The following is a 24,633-nucleotide window of genomic DNA, read 5'->3' as shown; positions in this document are numbered from 1 at the left end:
AATTCTGGTTGGATTGAAATAAACTGCAGGGAAACAAATGCAGCTATCCAAACAAGGGTCAGGCAGGAGATGAGCTAGCAGGGCTGCAGCTGATGTGCACTTTACATATCCAAGTGCAGCAGTAGGGTATGGGTGGTGTCTGTTAAAGAAGGAGCTTAGCTGATGGATTGGTTTTGACTGATGAGAATGTTGGTGCATGTCCTATATTTCATTTTCCCACTGGTGGATGCTTCTATTATTTCCAGTCCTTTGCTGTGGTAAACATCCTGGACATGTCTGCAAGTGCCCTTGGGCAAGACATACTCTAGAGTATCTCCCTAAAAGTGGAACACTGAGCAGTAAGATGTTCACATTTTCAGCATGCCTGGAAGTTGTCAAGTTGCTCTCCAATCTGTGACTCTCCCTCCAGCCTTGTATGAGAGCCCTGATGTCTCCAAACCTTCATATTATCAGACTTTTCAATTTTGCCAATCCCAGAGTGTGAAATAGCATCTTGTTTTAATCCCTCTCCCACCATCACTCCTACCTCCATTCTGTACCTTGGAGCATAACTGAATTGTAGGCAATTCAGCAGAAATCTTTGTCACCAGGAAACTTGGGTTCATTCTCTCTCTCTCTCTCTCTCTCTCTCTCTGTGTGTGTGTGTGTGTGTGTGTGTGTATGTTTAGAGAGGGGACACACAAAAGCAAATTCTGTATTCTGGTTGCCTGGGTGAGGAAGGAGGAAAAAACTGGGACACTGTTCTTTATTTTAGACAGAAATTGCCCAGTCAGTTGTTATTGTTCTTGTGGTGTTTGCTGTCATTTGGGGCTACTTGGGTCCTCAGTGAAGGAGGAGAAATCAGGCCTCTCTCCGATGCCTGACCTGGGTTGGTGTTTGGGGTAAGGCCCATTCTGAGGCATTAAGCTGAGACCTAAGGCTTTGGGCACACAAGTGTAGTGTGAGAGTATAAGACTCCTTCTCTGGTCTGCTCACATGTCCTCACCTGGGTCAGGCCTTCTTGCAGGCCTGAAGCCAGGGCCAGCTTCACCGGCCTGCAACCTGGGCAGGCACACGGGGTCCTCATTCAGAAGGGCCATGTGCCTGGTTCAGTGCTCTACTATAGTCATCTCGAAACTCAGTACTTTTTGGACAAAGGGCCCCACATTTTTACTTTATGTCAGGTCCTGCAAATTATATAGCTAGTCCTGCCTTAAGTATCTTTGTGTCTCTCAGACTAAAAAGGATATAGGGAGAGGGGTGCAGTCCTGTGGGTGGCCCTGTTCTCTCCGCTCTGTGGAGGACCTGCATCCCACTGTGAGCTGCAAAGCTCTCTTTTTTTTCTTTTTCTTTTGAGATGGAGTCTCGCTCTGTTGCCCGGGCTGGAGTGCAGTGGCACGATCCCGGCTCACTGCAAGCTCCGCTTCCTGGGTTCATGCCATTCTCCTGCCTCAGCCTCCCAAGTAGCTGGGACTACAGGTGCCCGCCATCACGCCCGGCTAATTTTTTGTGTTTTTAGTAGAGACGGGGTTTCACTGTGTTAGCCAGGGTGGTCTCGATCTCCTGACCTCGTGATCCGCCCGCCTCGGCCTCCCAATGCAAAGCTCTTTTGAATGAAACACTCGTTTCCTCATTTCATGCATTTCTTTTCTTTTTTTTTTTTAAATCAGTCAATCAATCTATCTATCTCCATCCATCTCTCCACACACACACACACACACACACACACAAGATCCTCATTACTCATGATTTCATATTTATAAGTTTGCCTACTCTCTAAAATCTATTTCTAATCCCAGAATTAATACTCATGGCACTTGTGCAGTCACTCCCAGACACATGCAGAGCAGCAAAATGTTTGAGTCCCCATAGCACATTGCCAGCAGATGAACAAGGTGATACACTGCCTAGCTCCCATACTGTAAATAAGTATCCTCTTTGTGGTCTGTTTAGTGCCATGTTGTTCACATTGTATTTTTTGCTGGTGATTTCAGTGTGTAAGAAGGTTCTCAAGTACAGTGCTGAAATGCTGTCTAGTATTTCTAAGCACAAGAGGGCTATGATGTGCCTTTGGAGAAAATACATGTATTAGATAAGATTCATTCAAGCTTGAGTTATGGTGTCATTAGCCATGAGTTCAATGCCAATGAATCAACAATATGCATTAAATAAGGTGTCGTTAAGCAGAAATACACATAAAACAAGGTTATATATTGACAAAAATATTGCAACCATGCCTGGGCAACATAGCAAGACCTCATCTCTACTAGAAATAAAAATAAAAAAATTAGTGGGACATGGTGGTGCGTGCCTATAGTCCCAGCTACTTGGGAAGCTGAGGAGGGAGGATCACTTGAGCCCAGGAGATTGAGGCTACAGTGAGCAGTGAGTGTGCCACTGCACTCCAGCCTGGGCAACAGAGTGAGACCCTGTCTCAAAGAAAGAAAAAAAAATTACAACCAGAGGCTCACAGAAACTTAGCCCTGTATTCCCCGGAGCAATGGTTTAGTATTTATTAACTCAGTGTTCACGATGACTTAATAGAACATACTACTATGAATAATGAGAGTCAGCTGAATAATGAGAGTCACACACAGTATGTATGTGTGTCTTTGCCACTCTCTTGTTCACTCTCCATTTTGCCCTCTCTTTCTTCTAATCTCTCGCATTTTTGGTTCACTCTCATTTGTCAGTGGTCCTTCTGACATTAGCCTTGGGCCCTCAAGGGCACCAACCTTTATTCATTTATCCATGTATTTAATACACATTTGTGGATCACCTTTTGCCATGCACTGGTCTATGTTGGAACCTGAACACAGATCTTATGTTTCAAAAACATTGCTTATGCATAGGATTATTATAATTGGTGATGATTCTGAGACAGATTGAGAGTCTCATGCTGATTTCTGGAAAGTGTTTCCCAATCTCTGCCATTCTCATTACCCACTTTCCTCCCCCACCCAAAAACCTCTTTGGCCACATACTGTCATAAATGTATAAAATGTTAGGAGAAAACTTTAGAGGTCACCTGGTCCAACTCCCTCAGTTTACAGATAATGAAACTGAGATCCAGAGAGGGAAAGTGAAATGCCTGAAGTCACAAAGCTAGTCCAATGGCCTTAAAAAAGCAGGTGACAACCCAGGTAATAATAGTTCCCAGTTGCTCTACTTTATTACTTATACATTGGGTAAGAAAAAGATAACATCGATTGTGATCTGGTCACTTCTGATTAAAAGCATAAAACAGATTTCTAGAAATCATGTACATTGTTATAAAGCTGGAGAAAGTGTATAAATGGAAGTAGAAAAATATCTAGATATAACCGTTGTTGTTTCAAGACAGGATCTTGCTCTGTCGCCAAGGCTGGAGTGCAGTGGCGTGATCACGGCTCACTGCAGCCTTGACTTCCTAGGCTCAGTCAGTCCTCCTGCCTCAGCCTCTGGAGTAGCTGGGACTATGGTGCAGGCAACCATGCCTGGCTAATTTATATATTTATATATACATATTTTTTTGTAGAGGTGGGGTTCCGCCATGTTGCCCAGGCTGGTTTTAAACTCTGGCTGGTTTCAAGGGATCCTTCTGCCTTGGCCTCCCAAAGTGATGGGATTACAGGTATGACCCACCACACCCCGCCAACTGTTTTTGTTTGTTTGTTTGTTTGTTTTGTTTTACAAAAATATTTCTTATCTGCAATCAAGGTATCTAGATGTTTCCAATATAGAGGGTGTTTAGGTTTCTCACTTGGGTGATATTCATGATCCAAATACCTGTTGTTATAACACATCCAAAAGTGGGTATCACTTGGTCCTAACAATATGTAACATACATTTGCAAGCCAGGACTGTGACAACAAAGGGAGTTGGGAGTGGGGGCCTCTGCTACAAAGCCAGCCAGGAAACAGATCCATCAGCCTTTACTTCCTGTTCACTCCCCAAACCTAGCCTCCACTCTCTCCCCTCCCAAAAAGGGGAAGGAAGAAGGTTAGGTAAAGATAACGTGCCCATCCTCAAACAAAGGATGGCGAACGCTTTTGGGTCGCCCAAGCACTCCCATTTCCTGTGGCTAAAGTTAGACCTATTAGATATGAATTTCATTTTTAATCCATGACTGGGCAGACAGAGGGTTACAGTGCCAGGAGTGGTTCACATCTTCTCCAAAAAGGATGGGGAAAAGGAGGAGTCCCTTTTCAGTCATCTCAGGGCACAGGGTAACAGAGAGTTGCTTTTTCTGTACTTGTCACAGCAGCAAAATGCATGGGACAGTTACTCTGTGTGACAATTAAGAGAGGGAGCTCATGTGTGAATCACCTTTGACTATAACCCTTAATGCTGAAAAAGTCTTCATAATTTTCTGTAAAACAACGTATTTTTTCTTTCATATTTATATTTAACGGAAAGTTTATATTACTATGATGAACAGAAAACCAGTATGCTTGCCATAAATAGATGATAAGTATCCAAATAAATAAATATGCACAAACCAATGTAAAAAAATTCTAGCTAGGTGCTATTGTCTGAGCCTCTTTGTACATAGAAGAGAAAGATTGGGCATGGTAAACGTTAGGGGAGTATTCAAGGTGAAGTATCCTCAATTTGAGCATTTCTCTTTGAGGGATTTAGGACGGACAATGAATTGATAAAGTAATAACTTTCTTGTTATGTGATCTGATGCTGGGTAAAGAACACTGTAACTGATTCTCCCGGTGCCCCACCCATATGGCCGAGGCCACTTCAGATGCCATCTGCAGGGCCTCCTGTCCACACCTTTGACTTTCTATGTCCTTCTATCTGGCAGGGTTTCTAGCCAGGGAAGCTAACATCCTGAGGAGCCCCGCTCCAGCAATGAGGGGAGGAGTTGGTAGATTGAAAGTCCCATCTCCTCACCCCTTGTTGGAGAATTATAAGGGGTGTTTTTTTGTTGTTGTTGTTGTTTGTTTTTGAGACAGAGTCTCGCTCTGTCTCCAGGCTGGAGTGCAGTGGCAAAATCTTGGATCACTGCAACCTCCACCTCCCGGGTTCAAGCCATTCTCCTGCCTCAGCCTCCTGAGTAGCTGGGACTACAGGCATGCACCACCACACCCAGCTAATTTTTGTACTTTTAGTAGAGACGGGGTTTCACCATGTTAGCCAGGATGGTCTTGATCTCTTGACCTCATGATCCACCCACCTCAGCCTCCCAAAGTGCTGGGATTACAGGCGTGAGCCACCGCACCTGGCCATGAGGTGTGTTTTGTACGCTCTCTCAGGGGGTCCCCAGTGGGTTGAACGCTGGCTGCCCACGGCTGTAACCTGATGTCTCCATACTCTTTACTGGCTTCCCTCCTTTTCCCTGTCTCATTTTCCCACTCCCCATCAGTTCTTCCAGGGATCACCCCAGAAGAAAACAGCTGATAGCTACATCTTTGCCCCAGGATCTGCTTTAGGGGAACTCCAAACTAACAGCAGGTAAACATAAAAGAAAGAAAGAAGGCTTATTAAAGAAAGAAGACTGGCTGGGCGTGGTGCCTCACGCCTGTAATCTCAGCACTTTAGGAGGCTGAGGCGGGTGGATCACCTGAGGTCAGGAGTTTGAGACCAGCCTGGCCAACATGGTGAAACCCCCTCTCCACTAAAAATACAAAAATCAACCAGTGTGGTGGCACCTGCTTGTAATCTCAGTTACTCAGGAGGCTGAGGCAGGCTAATTGCTTGAACCTGGGCAGTGGAGGTTTCAGTGAGCTGAGATTGTGCTGCTGCACTCCAATCTGGGTGACAGAGTGGGACTCGATCTCATAAAAAAAAAAAAAAAAAAAACCTAAAAATGTTTTTTAAAATAGATACAGGCCAGGCATGGTGGTTCATGCCTATAATTCCAACACTTTGGGAGGCTGAGGCAGGAGGATTGCTTGAGCCCAGGAGTTCAAGACCAACCTGGGCATCAAAATGAGACCCAGTCTCTACAAAAAATACAAAACTTAGCAGGGTGTGGTGGTGTGCACCTATAGTCCCAGCTACTTGGGAGGCCAAGGTGGGAGGATCAGTTGGATCCAGAGGTCAAGGCTTCAGTGATCTATGATGGCACCACTGCACTCCAGCATGAGTGACAGAACTGAGACCCTGTCCCAAAAATGAAAAATACATAAATAAATAAAAATAGGGCTGGCCACGGTGGCTCATGCCTGTAATCCCAGCACTTTGGGAGGTCAAGGTGGGCAGATCACGAGGTCAAGAGATCAAGACCATCCTGGCTAACACGGTGAAACCCCATCTCTACTAAAAATACAAAAATTAGCTGGGCATGGTGGCACACGACTGTAGTCCCAGCTACTCAGGAGGCTGAGGCAGGAGAATCACTTGAACCCAGGAGGTGGAGGTTGTGGTGAGCCAAGATCGCACTACTGCACTCCAGCCGGGTGATGGAGCGAGACTCTGTCTCAAAAAAAAAAAAAAAAAAAAAAAAAAGATACATATAAATAGATTGGAAATGAAAGCATCAGAATGAGTTCATGGTTTTATATATATATATATGTGTATATATATATATATGCATGTTTTTTCCCTGTATCTACTGAGAGGGCCTAGAAGCAGTGGCACTCCCGTAGCAAAAACGTACCTAGTGCCCAGATCTATGCTTCTAAATACTCCTCCACTAAAGGGAACCAGAGTTCCTTGGAGAAAAGGCTGGTTCCAGGGCTGGGGCAGGGAGAATATAGGAAGATCTTGGAACATCTTTTTGTATCAAAAAGTAATGAAGTGCCCTAAGAATGATGGGTATGTGAACAAGCTGGACACAGGCACTAGGTTGTAGGGCTCTCCCTAGCCAAGTCTGGGACAATCTGAGCATCAAAATGAAAAATGATAGTAACGGATCATAACCCACTAAATAAAACAGGAATCCATGAGCCCACATGGATGTAAATAATAAATAAATGGTGGAGAATGGAAAGCTGTTCCCTCCAGTAGAAGAATAACTTATAAACACTGAAGAGATGATAGAGTTGAAAAATCATCAGTGGACACTAAAACTAGTGTGTTAACATTTCATGAGGAAGAAGACACTTCCATATTTTCAATTTGCTGGTTACTTAAAAACAGAAAAATAGTAACTTTCCAGTGGAGAAATTTAGAAGATGCCACCTCAACTAAATAGCATAAGCCAATGTCACCAGTATTGGGTCAAATCAATGCCACATGTCTTCTGAGGTGATGTGCTCAGGAAGACACTACATCGTCCCTTCTGTCATATTCCTGTGACAAATACACCACATGAGAAAAAATTCTCTTACTACTCTAGACATGTTTTAAATGTATAACCTGAATCTAATCATGAAAAAACATCTAGTAAACCTTCAGGTAGGGAAATTATACAACATAACTGGCCTGCCCTTTTCAAAATCATTAAAATCAAGAAATACAAGGAAAGCCTGGGGAACTGTTCCAGATTCAAGGAGACTCAAGAACATGTGACAGTAAATGTAATGCAGGGCCTTGAATTGGATTCTGGACCAGGAAAACCAATAGCTATGAAATATTTTATTGGGATAGTTGGCACCTTTTTAAAAAAGTGGTGAATGAGTTGATATATTTTGTCAATGTTGTTTCCTGCTTTTGATAATAATTATCCTGTGTAAGAGGATGCCCTTGTTCATAGGACATACACACTGAAGTATTTAGGGTCTAAAGGAACATAATGTCTGCAACTCATTCTCAAATAATTAGGAAGAAAAATATTTTATATTCATATGTATAGGAAGAGAGAGAGGGGGGGAGCAAATGAGGTCAGCTGTAGGCAGCCATGACTCTGAGTAAAGGATTTTCAGGAGTATCTTATTCTGGACTTGCAAACTTTTCTGTAAGTTTGAAACTATATTAAAATAAACTTGCCAAAAATAAAATAAATAAATAAACTGCACACTATGCCCTCCCCAAGAAAAAGGCCTGTGTTCCTTTGTTCCTCTTCAGGGAATCTAATATCCTCTCACCACACAACTCCAGGGGTATCAGGCCATTCGTGCTGCCGGCAGCTCTGCAGGAACTGCCAACCCCCCGTGCCTACAGGCCCTCATGCTGAGGCACAATTCCTGAGGCCCAAGAAGATAATTGCAGAATTATTTAATCGAAAGTAGGTCTCTTCCACACAAAACTGGAAACCTCCCAAGAGGCTGGCCGTTTATCCTTAAAGATGCTGCTTTCTCTCAGTAGGAAAGAAACAACTGTAAGGAAAGGGACTGCATAATAATGAATACTCTTTCCCTCAGAACAATGGACCTGAATGGCCTGTAAACCCAGCACTTTGGGAGGCAGAGGCAGGCAGATCATGAGATCAGGAGATCAAGACCATCCTGGCTAACACGGTGAAACCCCATCTCTACTAAAAGTACAAAAAATTAGCCGGGCGTGGTGGTGGGCACCTGTAGTCCCAGCTACTCGGGAGGCTGAGGCAGGAGAATGGCATGAACCCGGGAGGCGGAGCTTGCAGTGAGCCGAGATTGCGCCACTGCACTCCAGCCTGGGCGACAGAGTGAGACTCCGTCTCAAAAAAAAAAAACAAAAAAAACAATGGACCTGAATATGAATATGCCAACACAGCCTCTTTCTGTATCTCCTCACTGGAGGCAACTGGAGCCTCGCAAACTGCCATGGACCATTCCTGTGACAAAGGCCCCTCTCTCTGCCCAGCTAGAGCTCATTCAGCACAGGGGAGGCCACCAGTCATTCCGAGTAATCATGACTAACTCGGGAATAATGCTCTTGGCGATGGTCTGTAGAGAATCCGTCAGAACAATAACGTGAAAGCCAGTTCCCATTTCTGATGCAGCGTCTGGAAAGAAGTCAGCTGTGATTAGAGGGACATTTTCCTCCCACAGCTGTCTTTGAAAGTGGAGGAGGGGTTCACCACAACCCCAAATTACAGGGAGGGAGGTAGGGGGCCCCTAAACACTAGGGACATGCAGGTATTCAGGACTTGCCTTCTTTAGTGACACTGTCATGTTCTGTCAAGTTCTGAGTAAAAAGCAAAAGTTGTGGTGAGCCACAAATGGGCTGCAGGAATGGGGGAAAGTACTTTGGGCTAAATTTTCTAATCCAGAATCTTTGCTTCAAAGTTCATCCCAATCACTTTTATCCTGAAGTCTGAAATGCAGACCTGGCTTTTGCAGAATCAAAGCATGTTTATCCAGCATTTAATCCATTTCCCAGGAAATCAGTGTTTTACCAAGAGTAGAATTCTTTTTTAGGACTTTCCTGGACATTTCTAAGGCTTAACCCAGCACACAGAGAATGTTCAACACCTGCTATATGTGAACAAATGAACCCATTTGCCCATAAAATAGCAAATCCATAGAATTTCTTTTTTTTTTTTTTTCCTTTTTATAATTAAAAAAGAGGGAGAGAGAGTCTTGCCATGTCACCCAAACTGGTCTCAAACTCCTGGGTTCAAGCAGTCCTCCCAGCCTGGCCTCCCAAAGTGCTGAGATTACAGGCTTGAGCCACAACACCTGGCCTAAAATTTCTTTTCAGGAGAACTAAAATGCCAAGAAATACTGTATAAAATATCATTTTTTATTCTGGGGCCCACAATATTTCTGAATTTTGACAATAGAAACACAGGAACAGTAGGATACTCAGATAAATTAATTTCACTATTTAGTTTCATTCATTCAACAATATTTTATTAAGCACTTGCCATGTGTCAGACACTGTGCAAATGCTGTAGATAGATTGGTTAACAAAAGAGACGCAGTGTCTGTTCTCAGGAAGAACACAGTTGAGTGGACCCAGGTGATTCCAATGTGCAAGACTGAGATCATACCTCAGAGTTGTCCCACCAAACTGTCAGAAGCTGGGTTATTTATCTGCCAGCCCCAGTCCCTCACAGATTGAAAGCTGATCCCAGTGGCATTAACTCTCCGGCATTTCTGACCTGTGGAAAGCTGATTTGTGTGCTTTCCACACGGTGTGCAGGGAAATGGTGATTGCCCAGGGGTTGTCAGCCTGCTGTGTCTGCTATACAAGTGACCAGTTCTGATACTCCTAGAGCAGCCTTAGTCAAGTCATTTAAACTCTTTAAGTCTCAGTTTCTTTGTATGTAATAATTTCTTTGTACTGTAAGGATTGGTTATAATACATGTAAAGCACCCAGCAAGGCAGTGGATTCTTTTTTTTTTTTTTTTTTTTTTTTGAGACAGAATCTTGCTCTGTCACCCAGGCTGGAGTGCAGTGGCGTAATCTCGGCTCACTGCAACCCCTGCCTCTCAGGTTCAAGTGATTCTCCTGCCTCAGCCTCCTGAGTAGCTGGGACTACAGGGGCACGCCACCATGCCTGGCTAATTTTTGTATTTTTAGTAGACATGGGGTTTCACCATGTTGGCCAGGCTGGTCTTGAACTCCTGACCTCAGGTGATCTGCCCATCTCAAACTCCCAAAGTGCTGAGATTACAGGCATGAGCCACTGTGCCCTGCTGGCAGTGGATTCTTAGTAGACAGTTGTTACAAATCCCAGCAAAGGGGCTGGGCATGGTGGCTCATGCCTGTAATCCCAGCACTTTGGCAGGCCAAGGGAGGAGGATCACTTGAGCCCAGGAGTTCAAGACCAGCCTGGGCAACAAAGACAGACCCCATCTCTACAAAACAATAAAATAATTAGCTGGGCATAGTGCACATGCCTGTAATCCTAGCTACTTGGAAGGCTAAGGTGGGAGGATCCCTTGAGCTCAGGAGTTAAAGGCTGCAGTGAGCTGTGATCATGTCACTGCACTCCAGCCTGGGTGACAGAGTGAGACCCTGTCTCTAAATAAAATAAAATGAAATAAAATAAAATAAAATAAAAAATCCTAGCAAAGGGAAAGGACTACCTTAAGCAGCCAGAATATACAATAAAGAAATGGAATTTTGGCAACTGAAGTTGTGAGTTCTCATATGGTAGACAACACCAAATGGTTGTACAAGGGAACCTTCTATTTATTTAAAGGAATGTCCTTTAGAGGACAGCTTGACAAGAGCAGCCCATTTCTCTAGCATTTTTTGTCTCTGCTTTGTGTGGCAAATTGCCCCAAGGGGTAGATGTTCGAGACGCCAGTGATTGAAAGGGAGCCTTGCGCCCTGCTCTCCGTAGGGTTAAAGGCCTGCCTGTTGGCATTTGGGGAACTGCTCATGAACCCATGGGGTGTTGTGGCTGATAAGACATTACCAGCACTAGGAGCATTTCTAGGTAGAAGAAAGCAGGAACACAAGCCAAGTGAGTGAAAAACTGGCAATTCTCTTTGTAAATTCAGGTTCCCAGTATTATTGTGGATGATGAGCACTTTGAATTTGAATTATGCAGTTAGACAATCTAAGCTGATTGTTTACATGGATTAATTTTCTAGAAATTAAACAATGATTTGGACACTCCCTAAACTGCATATATATGGATAATTTTTGTTGATAATGGCTTCAAATCATTCCATCAGTGAAGAATTTTAATAAGTAGGGTTTTGTTATAGTGTTTAAAAAATAAGTGAATAAACATATAAAGGAGGGCCCAGGAAGCACCATAGCATATTATGAACCAAGAATTGCAGTGAATCCAATTCAGCATACCTGAGAACCAGTAGAAAATAGTAATTACAGTAATTTAGAAGGCCTAGTAAAAAGTGCTCTGGTTAATGCAATTTTGTGCTTTGTGTCACATCCCACTGTTGAAAATCCTTGTGAATATGGACCCCTTCTCCCACCTTAGATTGATGCCCGTATTTTTTTTTTCTGGGACAATTTTTCTGGAAAATATATTTGGCAGCCCTCTGTCCTGGATAGATGAGTTTTATGTCTTTTCTCCTACTCCCCTGGCCTTGAGTGTTTTGGAGGGAAAAGCAGTTTGTAAATGTTTGTTGAATGACAGAGTGAATCCTGCTGCTTGTTAGCTATCAGGGTTGGCGGTGGCACTGGCAGGCTGGCTAGGTCTCCTCCCTCCTCCCACTTGTTTGGTTGGACATGTCTTCCTTCCTGTGGGAGAAGAGGACCTTTCCTTGGCTAAGACTGTCTCATCTGTACCTCTAAACAAGTTAAGGGCCAGGTGCTCCATGGCTAAACTCATAATAGGGACTTTTCCTAGTTTGCCAACATCAAGTTAATGAGTAGACTTTTAGACATTTTAAGTATTTTCCCCATGATTTTCGCCCCCAGTGCCTTTACATATTTGCTGTTACTGCTGCTGTTGCTACTATTACCATTAATAGTTAATACTTGAGGCTGGGTGCAGTGGCTCACACCTGTAATCCCAGCACTTTGGGAGGCCAAGGTGGGCAGATCATGAGGTCAGGAGATCAAGACCATCCTGGCGAACACTGTGAAACCCCGTCTCTACTAAAAATACAAAAAAATTACCCAGGCGTGGTGGCAGGCGCCTGTAGTCCCAGCTACTGGGGAGGCTGAGGCAGGAGAATGGCATGAACCTGGGGGGCAGAGCTTGCAGTGAGCCGAGATCTCGCCACTGCACTCCAGCCTGGGCAACAGAGCGAGACTCTGTCTTAAAAGAAAGAAAAAAAAAAGTTAATACTTGAGTAGTTGCTGAGGGCCAGGCATTGTGCTAAGCTCTTTACCCACATTGATCTATTTAACTCTCACAGCAACCTTAGAAGGGAGGTATTTTAATGTTCCCATTTTATAGATGAGGAAACTAAGGTGCAGAGAGGTAAAGTGATGCGCTTAAGGTTCCACAACAAATAAATGGCTTAACTAAGATGTAAACTCACAAACACTGACTTTAGAGCCTACCTAACATCTTCAACCTATAGTTAGTGGCATCTGAGCACATAATTGCATATTATATTTGTTAACATTTAGTTCCCAATAGCTCAGAAAACATCATGATTTCCCATTTCTCCACCCTGTGAGCACACTGAAGAGAGCCTAGAAAAAAGGTCTGGGGTTACTGGATGCTGGAAAAAAGAAGATGTTTTAAAAACAAGGAAAAGAAAAAAAAAAAGCAGTGTATTAAAAATGGGGTAGGGGCCAGGCATGGTGGCTCACACCTATAATCCCAGCACTTTGGTAGGCGGAGGTGAGAGGATTGCTTGAGCTCAGAAGTTTGAGACCAGCCTGTGAAACATAGGGAGATCTCGTCTCTATTTTTTTTTTTTTAATTTTTAAAAATGGAGTTGGGGCTCCTCTCTCAATTCTCTCATTCACTTCTGGAGCTTCAGACTGGAGAAAAACAAAATGTGGATCCTCTCCCTGCTAAAACGTGAATTTAGCAAGTCAAGTTCCAGCTAAGGGCAAGTACAAGAACACAAAATCCTTTTGCTAATCTTTCCCCAAAGAAAGAGCAGATGAAAGGCAAGGCATCAAAGCCTCTGAAACCACCAAAGCTGTTTGCCAGCAAAGAAATAAATCAAAAAGGTTCAAGATCTGGTTTGAATTTAATAATTACAAATGACTAATCAGGGACTATTTGCTGCCAAGTCAGGAGCTGCACTCTCTCAATCAGTACGTTTTTGCTGCTCTGGTCACCTGGTTATTAAATAGAAAAACCCAGTGATTAAATAACAGGGTTGTTCTGACACTAATCAATTCAATCTTGGCCATTTAAAATTAAGTCAGGCTTGCAGTAGTCCTTGTCTCTGTGAAAGAAGTGGGAACGACACAATGCAAATGTGACTGAAGGTATCCAGAGGGTGTTTGTGGATAGTCCTCTGGGACCTGGATAGTTGGAGAGAGTCAGGCAGCATACCAGATCTCCTGCCCATCATTCTGCAGTATCCCCCCATCTCTAATACCCTCCCTGCCTGACTCTCAACATCAAATAACAACAAAATAATTATGCCAGCAGTGACAGTAGTAGCAATAATAATTACGATAATAACCACAGTAGCAATAATACATTTTTTAAATCTCTTGCCATATGTCTGGCTCTGTTTGAAATATTTTATTTCCTTTAATATTTGAAATAACCCCATGATGGAGAAAACCAAAGCTTATAGAACTGCTTTATATAGACACTGATGTATCCCATACACCTAGAACCTGCCTGGCACATAGTAAATGCTCAGTAAATATTTGTTGAGTGAATGAAGGAATATAGAAGTAATTTGCCCAAGGTCACACCAAGTAGCAAAGGTGGAGCTGGATTTTGAACGGTCTCATTTATGCTCTTAGTTTCTTTGAGTATGTAGGTAAATGCCTTGTGGGTCTTTTTATATTGTTTTAAAACACATATGGTTTTAAACAATTATTTATTTATTTATTTAGAGAAGGAGTCTTGCTCTGTCACCCAGGCTGGAGTGCAGTGGTTCAATCTCGGCTCACTGCAGCCTCTGCCTCCCGGGTTCCAGTGATTCTCCTGCCTCAACCTCCTGGGTAGCTGGGATTACAAGTGCACGCCACCACACTCGGCTAATTTGTGTATTTTTAGTAGCAATGGGGTTTCACCATGTTGGCCAGGCTGATCTCAAACTCCTGACCTCAGGTGATCTGCCCGCCTCGGCCTCCCAAAGTGCTGGGATTACAAGCGTGAGCCACCACACCTGGCCATTAAACAAATATTTAAATGTATTTTACATTATTTTCATGTATTAATTTAAAGGAAACGCAGATTGTTTTAAACAATGTACAAAGAGAAATAGCATCACATGCAGAGACGTCAGTGGTTTGGCAGTCAGGGTGGCCTCGAGAAAATCCTCTCTCCAGCACTTACTTACTTTGTGACCTTGAGCACGTTACTGAAGCCTTCCTGAGCTTCAGTGTCCTTCTCTGTTAAAATGAACACCATAAGGCTTACTTACACCGGGCTGAGGAGAAGCTTAAATGGCACCGTCCACTAAACTGAGAGCGTAGTCCTTGGCTCATAGTAGGTGCCCAATTCCAATGTCTGTTTCCCTCCAGTTTTGTATTGGAAAGTACCTGGTGATTCTCTCAAAACCTCAAAGGAGGTCTGGAGAGGGTGGAAGCTAAGCCAGGTAAGGATACACTATTCAGGCTTGGACCACGGCCAGTTCTTCTGAGAATCTGTTGTCTCGAACTCCTGACCGCAGGTGATCCACCTGCCTCGGCCTCCCAGTGTGCTGGGATTACAGGCGTGAGCTACCATGCCTGGCCCCCTGGTCACTTTTTAAAGAAGCATGGGAGGGTTTTTTCAGCACCCGAGCACTTCTAGAAAGTGTCTATAGCAAATATATAACCTGCAGGGCTAAGGACTTAGAGACTACATGCAGTCTATTGTTCCCACAGATTCTCTGTAACTGCCTTTCTCCCCGCCCCCATATAGGCACGTGGCATTGAGACTAAGGGGTCAGGTGCCCATTAAGTTCGTTTAGGGTTTGGTTCATCTGGCTGTTTCCTTTCCATCTGAGGTGTTATCAATCTTGGATTACTTGCCCTTAAAGCACAGAGACCGAGTCCCTAGGCTGTTGCCTAGGGCAGTACACAGATAGATTCATTGGTCAGGGATGTGCCTCACCCTTGAACAGATCTGACATTCCTTTTCATAGGAGTGGAAATGGCCAATGTCCCACTTGGACCAATGTCTAAACCACTGTAATTTCTTTTAACATGTCTATGCATTTTAAGGAAAATAAATGCCCCCACTGGTAAGAAAAAAAAAAGGCTCTTATTTGAAAAACAAGAATCTTAGCTTGAATGGGCAGGTTTTGTCTCCAAGGAGATTTGAGGTTGAAGAATTTCAGCCTTCAATGACCTTCACTTTTGAGGTTTTTTATTTAATTTTGGCTGCCCTATTGCCACCAGGTGGTTAATGAAAGGAAAAGGTGCCACCTCAAAAACACTGGCCTCGTTTATTCTTTCTTTTAGTCACCCATTCAGAAATTATTCACTGACCTACTGCTCAGCACAGGGCACTGAGGGGTTAAAGTTATGTGCTGAAATCAGAGAGCAGAGACTACAGCATAATTATTGGACTCACCCAAGGTGCTTTGTTTTCATAGTTGAAAGGGAAGTGGACTGTGCATTTGCTTCAGTAAATTTGACAAGAATAACAGGGTGGGTCCTTGGCTCCTCAAATTGACTGGGAACCTGTCAGACCAAGTGTGCAAATGCACAGTTCACACACAGTGCCCTTCCTGCCTTAGAATGCCCCCAGGTAACTGATCAGTGGTTTTTGATGCAGAGGAAGTAAAATGGCATTTTTTACTTCCTGTGGGTAATTCATAACAGGAGCTGCCACTTACTGTACACCTACTATGTGCCAGGTTTTGTCACCCAACATCTATGATCCTCACAACAGCCTAACCTGGAAGGCATTATTTCTACTCTACAGATAACATCCCAGAGTCTCAACCTCCTCCTGATACCTCCCAAGATCCCAGGTATAATACGGTAGCCTCCCAAGGCAGGAGAAGCAGAACTCAGGAAGGACATGGGGTTATTCTAGGCAGCAGGACGCCCTTGCTGCTGTGCCCCAATTCATTCCCCAGCACATGTTGCTGATTGTGATCACAACATTCTCTGGCTTGCTATGCTGTGCAGTCCTTCTCAATACAGTGCTCCAAACAGACACTACCAGACATTCTGGATGGCAAGTGAGACATAACCTATTTGCCACCAGTGCTTGCCACCAGTGCCTGCTACCTGATAGCAGACACTGATAGCTCTTAAAACTAGAAAGGATCACAAAATTGATTTGGTCTAGACAATGTGTGCTGTGATCTTGAAGGCCAGTCTCTCTAGTAGAATAAAAATTATTTTCTTGCCATATTCCTCATGCTCAACACCTTCTGTGCAGGTCTGATGTGCCATCCCAGACTCTGGGACGGGACAGCATGGTGGGGAAGCACATAGTTTGAAGTAGGATAGACCCAGATTTGAATCCAGGCTCTGCTACTTGCTAATCATGAAACCCTGGACAAATTCCTGCCCCTTTTTGAGCCTTCATCTCCTACTCTGTAGAATGGAGATAATACCATTATCTACCTACCTCATGGGGTAGTTATGGGGATCGAATGAGATCATGCATGTAAGGATTTAGCTCTGTGCCTGACATGTAGTGAGCGTTCAATAGGCTAAAGTTTCCATTATTATTAGTCTGAATTATTATTATTAATAGCTCCAGTGAAGTTCAAAGTGAGTGCCATGTCCTGTTGCACTCTCTGCTTTCTGAGATGCTCATTTGTTTATGTCTCCATGACTTATTTCCAACTGGTAATTTCTTCCATGAGCTACTCTGTAGATCACTGGCATGAGGTCAACATCCCAATATTCTGGAAATCCCAGTTCCTGGGTAGAACGTGAAATGTCTGTATGTGGCTTTTCCTTCTGTATGCCCTTCTTCACCAGGTGCTTTCTGTTCTCTCTTCCTGTGACCGTCTGGAGTTGGGCAGTTGGTGAAGAGGACAAGCAAAGGGAGGAGGACCAAGAGCATCAACAAAATCCAGAAATGCTCTTTTAAGGGAAGCTGGCTATGTAGCAGGGATTGTCCCAGGCTCTGGGACTGTGAGCATGACTGACCAAGTCCTGCCTTCATGGGCTTATGTCTCATGAAGAGGTCAACCAAAACCCAGAAAACAGTTAAATAAAATTATCTTTCTAAAATGGGTCTGCCCTGCTAGCCTCTGTCTTAGCATCTTATCTGACTCATTCATAACAGAGATCACAATCTGTAATGACTTAGTTTTATTTTTACTCCAAATTAGTGGGCAGGGAACATGCCTGGCTCATCCACTGCTATATCCAAGGACCCAGAATGGGGCTTTGCCTGTCCAAAGTGCTCAGTGAACACAGAGCAAATGAACAAGTGACTAAGTGATGGTTTGTGAAATTTTTGTTCTGAGCCCAGAGTTTAAACTTCAGGCTACTTTTTTGTTGCTAGCACTGGTCAGTCATCTCCCTATGTAAGACAATTGAAAAGAAAATTCATTTTCATAATTCATGGAGTTTTTATTTTATAAAATGTGTGGGTTCCTTAAGGAGATCATTCTATCCCAGATTAACTGTCTATGGCTGAATTAAAAAGACCATTGGAGGCCACTTCTGGATTTGACACTTGGAGCAGGTGGCACTATCTGGCAGGAACTGGGTCGGGGGAGCTCATGAGGCTTGACTCCAAAGCTGGGTAGTGTGTTGAATTGGTCTGGAGAGGGCTGCATGCCTGTGATGCCTGTGAGGAGAGGAGCTTCTCTTATTATTCCCTCTCCTGCATCAGTTTGCATCTAGGCTACTGTCAACATGTCAGGTTGACAAAATCATTGAGCTCAAGGAATGGAACTGTAGCACCATAAACCTCAATAATCTTGTAATACCAGGTTGCAGTGTGTATCAGTGTAGCCTATGGTCTGGGCAATTCATAACAAGAGCTGCCACTTACTGTGCACCTACTATGTGCCAGGTCTTGTTGTTGCCCAACATCTATGATCCTCACAACAGCCTAACCTGGAAGGCATTATTTCTACTCTACAGATAACATCCCAGAGTCTCGACCTCCTCCTGATACCTCCTAAGATCCCAGGTATAATACGGTAGCCTCCCAAGGCAGGAGAAGTAGAGCTCAGGAAGGGCATGGGGTTACTCTAGGCAGCAGGATACCCATGCTGCCATGCCCCAATTCATTGCCCAACACATGTTGCTGATTGTGATCACAGCATTCTCTGGCTTGCTATGCTGTGCAGTCCTCAATACAGTGCTCGAAGCAGACATTATCAGGCATTCTGGATGGCAAGTGAGATGTAACCTATTTGCCACCAACCCTTTGAATAGTGTATGTAAAAGGCTTTGCCCTAGGAATTAGAATCCTGGATTCAGAGTGTTACGCTGTAACCATGTAACTTTGAGCAAATTGCTTCTCTCTCCTGACCTCAGTTTATTAACCTGTAGGATGGAAATTATCCCATACCATATCTGGCTCAAAAAGTCACCATATAAATATAAGCTGGTGAATTGGTTTCACTGGCACTGAAGTCCTGTTTTTAATTGTACCTGGATGGTGAATCAATAAGGATCAGGCCCCTGTACAAACATGAAGCATCCTCAAAAATGGCAGCTGTGCCTGGAGTTGTGATCAGCATCTTCTCGAGGCTTCCCTTAAGGACCCTGAGTGGACTATTTGACTTCCTAAAAGTCACTGGGTGAGCTTGTTAATGCAGATTGCTGGGCACCCTCCCAAATGACTGATTAAGCTTTCCTGGGGATGGCTCCTGGCATCAGCATCTCTGAATCATTCCTCAGGTGATTCTGCTGCACGCTGCACCACTGTTTCAGTGGAAAAATGTATAGATTTAGAACGCCTCTGCTCTGGATAGGACCATGTTGAACTTTGGGATTTTAAATATCTAGGTAGCTGCTTAGCAAAAAGAGGCCCCTATCTCTTCCCCACCTTTGTCTGACAAATTCTTATTCATCTTTTAGGCCTATTCAAATGCCTCATCCTCTGGAAAGACCTCCCTCACTGTCCTCCCAGAGCCCTCCAACCCATGTTTTCAGCACCTACTGTGTACTAGGCACTCTACTAAGCTCTAAAATGCATTACTATATTTACTCCTCTTCCTTTGAGAATAGAAGCTAATGCCATCACTACCACCTCTGCTCACACCTTAGAGTTGAGAAAAGGTGACTCAGAGAATCAAAGTGACTTTCTCTAGGATGCTATTTGGCTCTTATTGCATTATAGTTCATCATAATAGGCCTGTCTCTCCTACATGAGTGTAAGGTCCTTAACCTTGGGAATTGCTGACATTTGCATTCCTGGGAGCAAACACGGGGCCTGGCACATAGTAGATGCTCAACAAACCTTTGTTAAATTGAAGTGAAAAAAATAACAGAACAATTATAGTAATATAGAAAAGAGTATTTCTGTTTGCTTTCCAGCCTCTGCCTTTGTTCAAGTTCAGGGTTCCACTAGAGGAGGAGGAGGCTGACTTCTTTTGGGATTGAAGACTACAGATGTCTTCAAACTCTCCTGTAACCCTATGCTGTTGATTCTGGTCTTCTGGTAGCTTTCTTCTAAGTAACATCAGAAGACCTAGCAAGTCACAGGTTAGGGACTGAAGAAACACTTGACTGGTTGGTTGAGCTGGGGGTGCAGAAGAGAGGTGAATGTATCTTTGATGAGCTTTTTTGTGGCTTGTAGATTAAATTTATTTTCTTCTTATGAAAGGAAAAAGGCCAGGCTCAGTGGTTCACTCCTATAATCTCAGCATTTTGGGAGGCCAAGGTAGGAGGATCACTTGAACCCAGGTGTTTGAGACCAGCCTGGGCAACATGGTAAGACCCCCTCTCTACAAAAACTAAAATTAGCCCGGTGTTGGAGTGTGCTCGTGAGGTTCCAGCTACTTGGGAGACTGAGGCAAGATAATTGATTGAGCCCAAGAGGTCAAGACTGCAGTGTGCTGTGTTCACACCACTGCACTCCAGCCTCTGCAGTGCGCTGTGTTCACACCACTGCACTCCAGCCTCAGCAACAGAAGGAGACCCTGTCTCAAAAGAAAAAAGAGAAAAGGAAGAAAAACATACTTTTTCACACCTAACTTGGCAGACTGCCGTGGTCATAAATTTACAAATTCATTTCAAATACAGTTATCTTCAGTCCCAGTAATGACTTTTTAAAAATCATATGGCTGTAAAGCAGGAAAGTTGGAGAAGATGTCTGAGTTTCTTTCCAACATTAGGGTTCTGTGATTACATTAGGACCCTGGATATGGTTTAGAGCAAGTTTAAATTACTTAAGTACAAAGCAGCTCTAAAAATGGAATGTCTTCAAGTGAATTAGATTTTCTTTCCAATCTAATCTCCTCTTCCCAGTTAGTCATAATCTGAACTTTGTATCTAAATTTCTGCGCCTTGATATATGGAGACATTTAGAAAAAAATGAAACTCAAAGAGAAACAAACTATAACAGCACACATAAAAATAGTAACACAAACCAGTTATCCTAGAGCTTAACAGTTTCTCATAACTTCTTAGGCTGTCTTAGAAGCGTTCATTTATAGGCTGGGCGCAGTGGCTCACGCCTGTAATCCTAGCACTTTGTGAGGCCAACGCGGGTGGATCACGAGGTCAGGAGTTCAAGACCAGCCTGACCAACATGGTGAAACCCTGTCTCTACTAAAAATACGAAAATTAGCCAGGCGTGGTGGCATGTGCCTGTAATCCCAGCTACTCAGGAGGCTGAGGCAGGAGAATCACTTGAACCCAGGAGGCAGAGGTTGCAGTTAGCCAAGATCACACTACTGCACTCCAGCCTATGCGACAGAGTGAGACTCTATCTCCAAAAAAGAAAAAAGAAGTGTTCATTTACATAGTTTGGTTACAAGTCTTGGGTAACATGGTGGAAATGATAAGGATTGCATGTGCTATTTGATTGCTTTTTTCTTGCCTTAATCAAAGCCATAACCCCTACTTACCTTTGAACTTTGTTTTTTCATTTGTTTTGCAGCGAAAACGGAAACAGAGCACCCAAGATGAAGATGCTGTTAGCCTTTGCAGTCTCGACATAAGTGTAAGTATAGTCCTTTCTACCTCCACTGGCGCCGAGAGCATCTCTCTTCTCTGAAGATTATTTGTTAATAATATGCTGTGTACTTGAAGTGGACTTCCAGGATCTGACTATGGAAGTTGTGACCTGGGGGAAAATTTTTTTTAACTGTAAAACATTTTATTTCACTGGAGAAAACTGTGTGGCCAACTTAAACTTCCAGGCTAAGTTGTTTATTGCCTATGTCTTTTCTCTCATAAAATGAATTATGAACTCAGTACATCTGGGTAGAATCTAGATAAATACGAGTGTGCTCTTTTAAAGGCTGGTTCCAGAAGATGGAAGAGATGTTTGTCCCCCTTTGAGGGACAGTTAGTGGCTTGGCCCAGCTCAGGCAGCCGGATGGGCCAAAGGCCAGAAGAAGACTCCAGCAGCATAGTGGAGTGAGTGGCTTTGGATCAGCAGATCTTAGTTTGAGTCCAGATTCTGTACTTACCATCTGTGTGACACCTTTCCTTACCTGTTTCCTCATCTGGAAAATAGGGATGAAAAGACTTAACCTGACAAAATTTGGGAGGGGATCAAATAAAACAATAAAAGAGAGAATACTAAACACATTACTTGTACATACTGGGCACCCACTAAATATTTGCCTCATTGTGTTTTTTTTAAATCAGAAGTTTGTAGAAGATGCTCAAGTGTCTTGGTAGTTGACTGTTGGTGATGATCAAGGTAGAAAAGCTTTCTTGGCTTTGTTTCAGAACATGTCCTTGGATACTTAATTTCATCGCTTTCTTTGTGTGGCCACCTTGTCTCCCCACTGATGCAACTGGGAAGCCTACCTTAGCCTCTGATGCCCTCATTATCCAGGGCCTGGGAGGTGGAGTAGGAATTCAGGCCCTCCCTGGGCTCCCCTTGTCAACTCATCATCTGCACGTCCCTGGGGTTTAACCACTGTGCTCTGTGGATCCATCTAACATTAGGCCCTGCTCGCTCTCCTCTATGGAGACCATGAAAGCTACTCTTATGAAGTGAGAAGCCTTCCAAGCTGGGAATAAAGAACTGAGTCATGGTTCTGGCTCTACCTATAATTAACAGTGTACCTTGGATGAGTCATTTCCTTTCTCTGAACCTCTGTTTCTTCATTTGTTAAAAAATAAAAAGAAAAAAGGTTTGGGATCAGGCCTTCTAAAACCATTGTGAAAAGGAAACTCATTAGATATGGATTGTCAGGTACTCAACTGATAACATTATTTACCAGTGTGAACAATGTTTTTTAAGCTATTTTTAATTACTGCAGAGTTTTCTGTGGTGCAAGCAGCCATGATGGAGTGAGCTTAAACTGGCACTAATTAATGTACTTCAGCATCTATTTTACCATATGGTGTTTGTTTGTTCCAATCTTTAGACCCTCAGATTGATGGAGTTGGGCCAGTTTACTAGGTTGCCATGGTGAACAGAACAAAAAGATGATGTTCCTCTGGGTTTTACTTTACTCATTGAATATTTTGTTATTGACAAGTGAAGTCTATGGAATTTCTCTTAGCAGCAGCAAGATTTTTTTGTGTGTTTGAATCTTTTTAATTTTGTGGAAGTTTACTTTTAGAATTTAAAAATTTTCAGAATTTAAAGACTGTCAGAATTTACAGAGCCCTTAGCCACCATGTATGTATTCCAGTCCCTTCACTTTGCAAATAAAGAAGTGGAAGCCCTGGAGGTGTAATGACTCAGGCAAGACTTCAATCCAGGTCACTTCTAAGATTATGCCTTGTCTTACATTTTTCCCCAAGTATATTATTGATATCCATTTTTCAGGAAAGCATGTCTCTAGATGCTTTCTATCAAAGAACCACTAACATTGTATTAAAGGACTGTTTACAACTATGAATTATGATTTGATTTTTGTCTTGATTGTCATCAGTGGCCTTGACTTCCCATCAAGGTCACAAGCCTGTGGATAATTTGGCTTCTTTTCTCCTTGTGCAGCTACGGATGATGTTTTCTTTTTTCTTAACCATCTCATATATTATGTTTTGTCAGAGTAAAGAGACTTGTATAGAAGATGAATCTACCCCATTACCACCACCATGGCCGATCCCTACGCTTAGGGTCTCAACTCTGGACAGACTCATTTCTGATTTACCTGGCATTTTTCCTGAATCTTGGCAAACAGGGCTGAGTTTCCTCCATTTATTGCCACATAGTATAATAATTGCAGAAGTTGGAAGAATTCTAGAAACTGTTGTAGGAACATGAAAACTGCTGTTTTGCAGATTCCACTGACCATTAGAGTCATATGGAGATGATAGAGGGTGTGACAGATCCAGATGTGGCCATGGAGGGAGTGTGACTAAATTTAAGTAACTTTCTCGCAGTAGGCTCTCTGGAGAGATGAGTTGAATGGAATTAAATGGTAGATAGAGCCACACAGGAGAAGATGTTTTGCCATTAAGGCAACAATGGTGAAATGAATATCTGAATCCAATAAATTAATTGCTCTAATAAGTAAATGGCCTCTGCAGGCTACTCAAAGGAGCTTTATCTTTGTGCATTTAAATGATGATATCCAATAGAGTCACTATCCCTGAGCTAACTGGCAGTATTACTGAAGAGTTTTTTTCAGACTGTTTCTATGTGTAGTGGAAAGTATCTTTGGAAAAAAAAAAAAAAAAAAAGGTGGGTCCCATTGGATGACTCATACCAGAGGATGCGAGGGTTTGAGAAAGTAATGTGAGAACTTTCAATTTTTATTCCATTTAATAAGTCGTAAGACATTTACCAGATATGTGCTTTGAACAAGAAATTGCTAGATGAGGGGACAGGTCTTTGGGGATCATAGTCAAGTTTTCATTGAGTCCCAGCTCAATGCTAGATACACAGTAGATTCTTGATAAATACTGTTGATGGGTTAAAAAACAAAACAAAACAGTGAACTCGCCTAATGTATACCTCTTCTGAAGAAATATCTCTGGGACTTAAAGTTGAGAAATATTAACACAGACTAAATCCCCCTTTGATTAAAAAGTAAGTGCCCTATAGCAGCAGTCCCCAAACTTTTTGACACCAGGGACCAGTTTCATGGAAGACAGTTTTCCACTGACCAGGTGGGGTAGGGGATGGTTTCAGGATGATTCAAGCACTTTACATTTATTGTGTACTTTATTTCTATTATTATTACATTGTAATACATAATGAAATAGTTACATAACTCATCATAATGTAGAATCAGTGGGAGCCCTGAGCTTGCTTTCCTGCAACTACACAGTCCCATCTGGGAGCAA

At 43.0% G+C, this 24,633-nt stretch overlaps 1 protein-coding gene across 5 annotated transcripts in view; it reads left to right on the top strand.

Moving 5' to 3' along the window:
• The window catches only part of ARHGEF3 (Rho guanine nucleotide exchange factor 3), a 339,677-nt gene that overhangs the window by 159,105 nt on the left and 155,939 nt on the right, over positions 1-24,633 (top strand). For all 5 annotated transcript variants that reach the window (XM_050781160.1, XM_050781165.1, XM_050781161.1 and 2 more), the window contains one exon: positions 21,314-21,376. In XM_050781160.1, coding sequence (XP_050637117.1) covers positions 21,314-21,376 — 63 coding nt within the window. The remainder of the gene's footprint in view (positions 1-21,313; positions 21,377-24,633) is intronic.

This window comes from Macaca thibetana, chromosome 2, assembly GCF_024542745.1.
Source record: "Macaca thibetana thibetana isolate TM-01 chromosome 2, ASM2454274v1, whole genome shotgun sequence".
NCBI classification, from domain to species: Eukaryota; Metazoa; Chordata; class Mammalia; order Primates; family Cercopithecidae; genus Macaca; species Macaca thibetana.
This window is presented reverse-complemented; position numbering and strand designations above follow the sequence as displayed.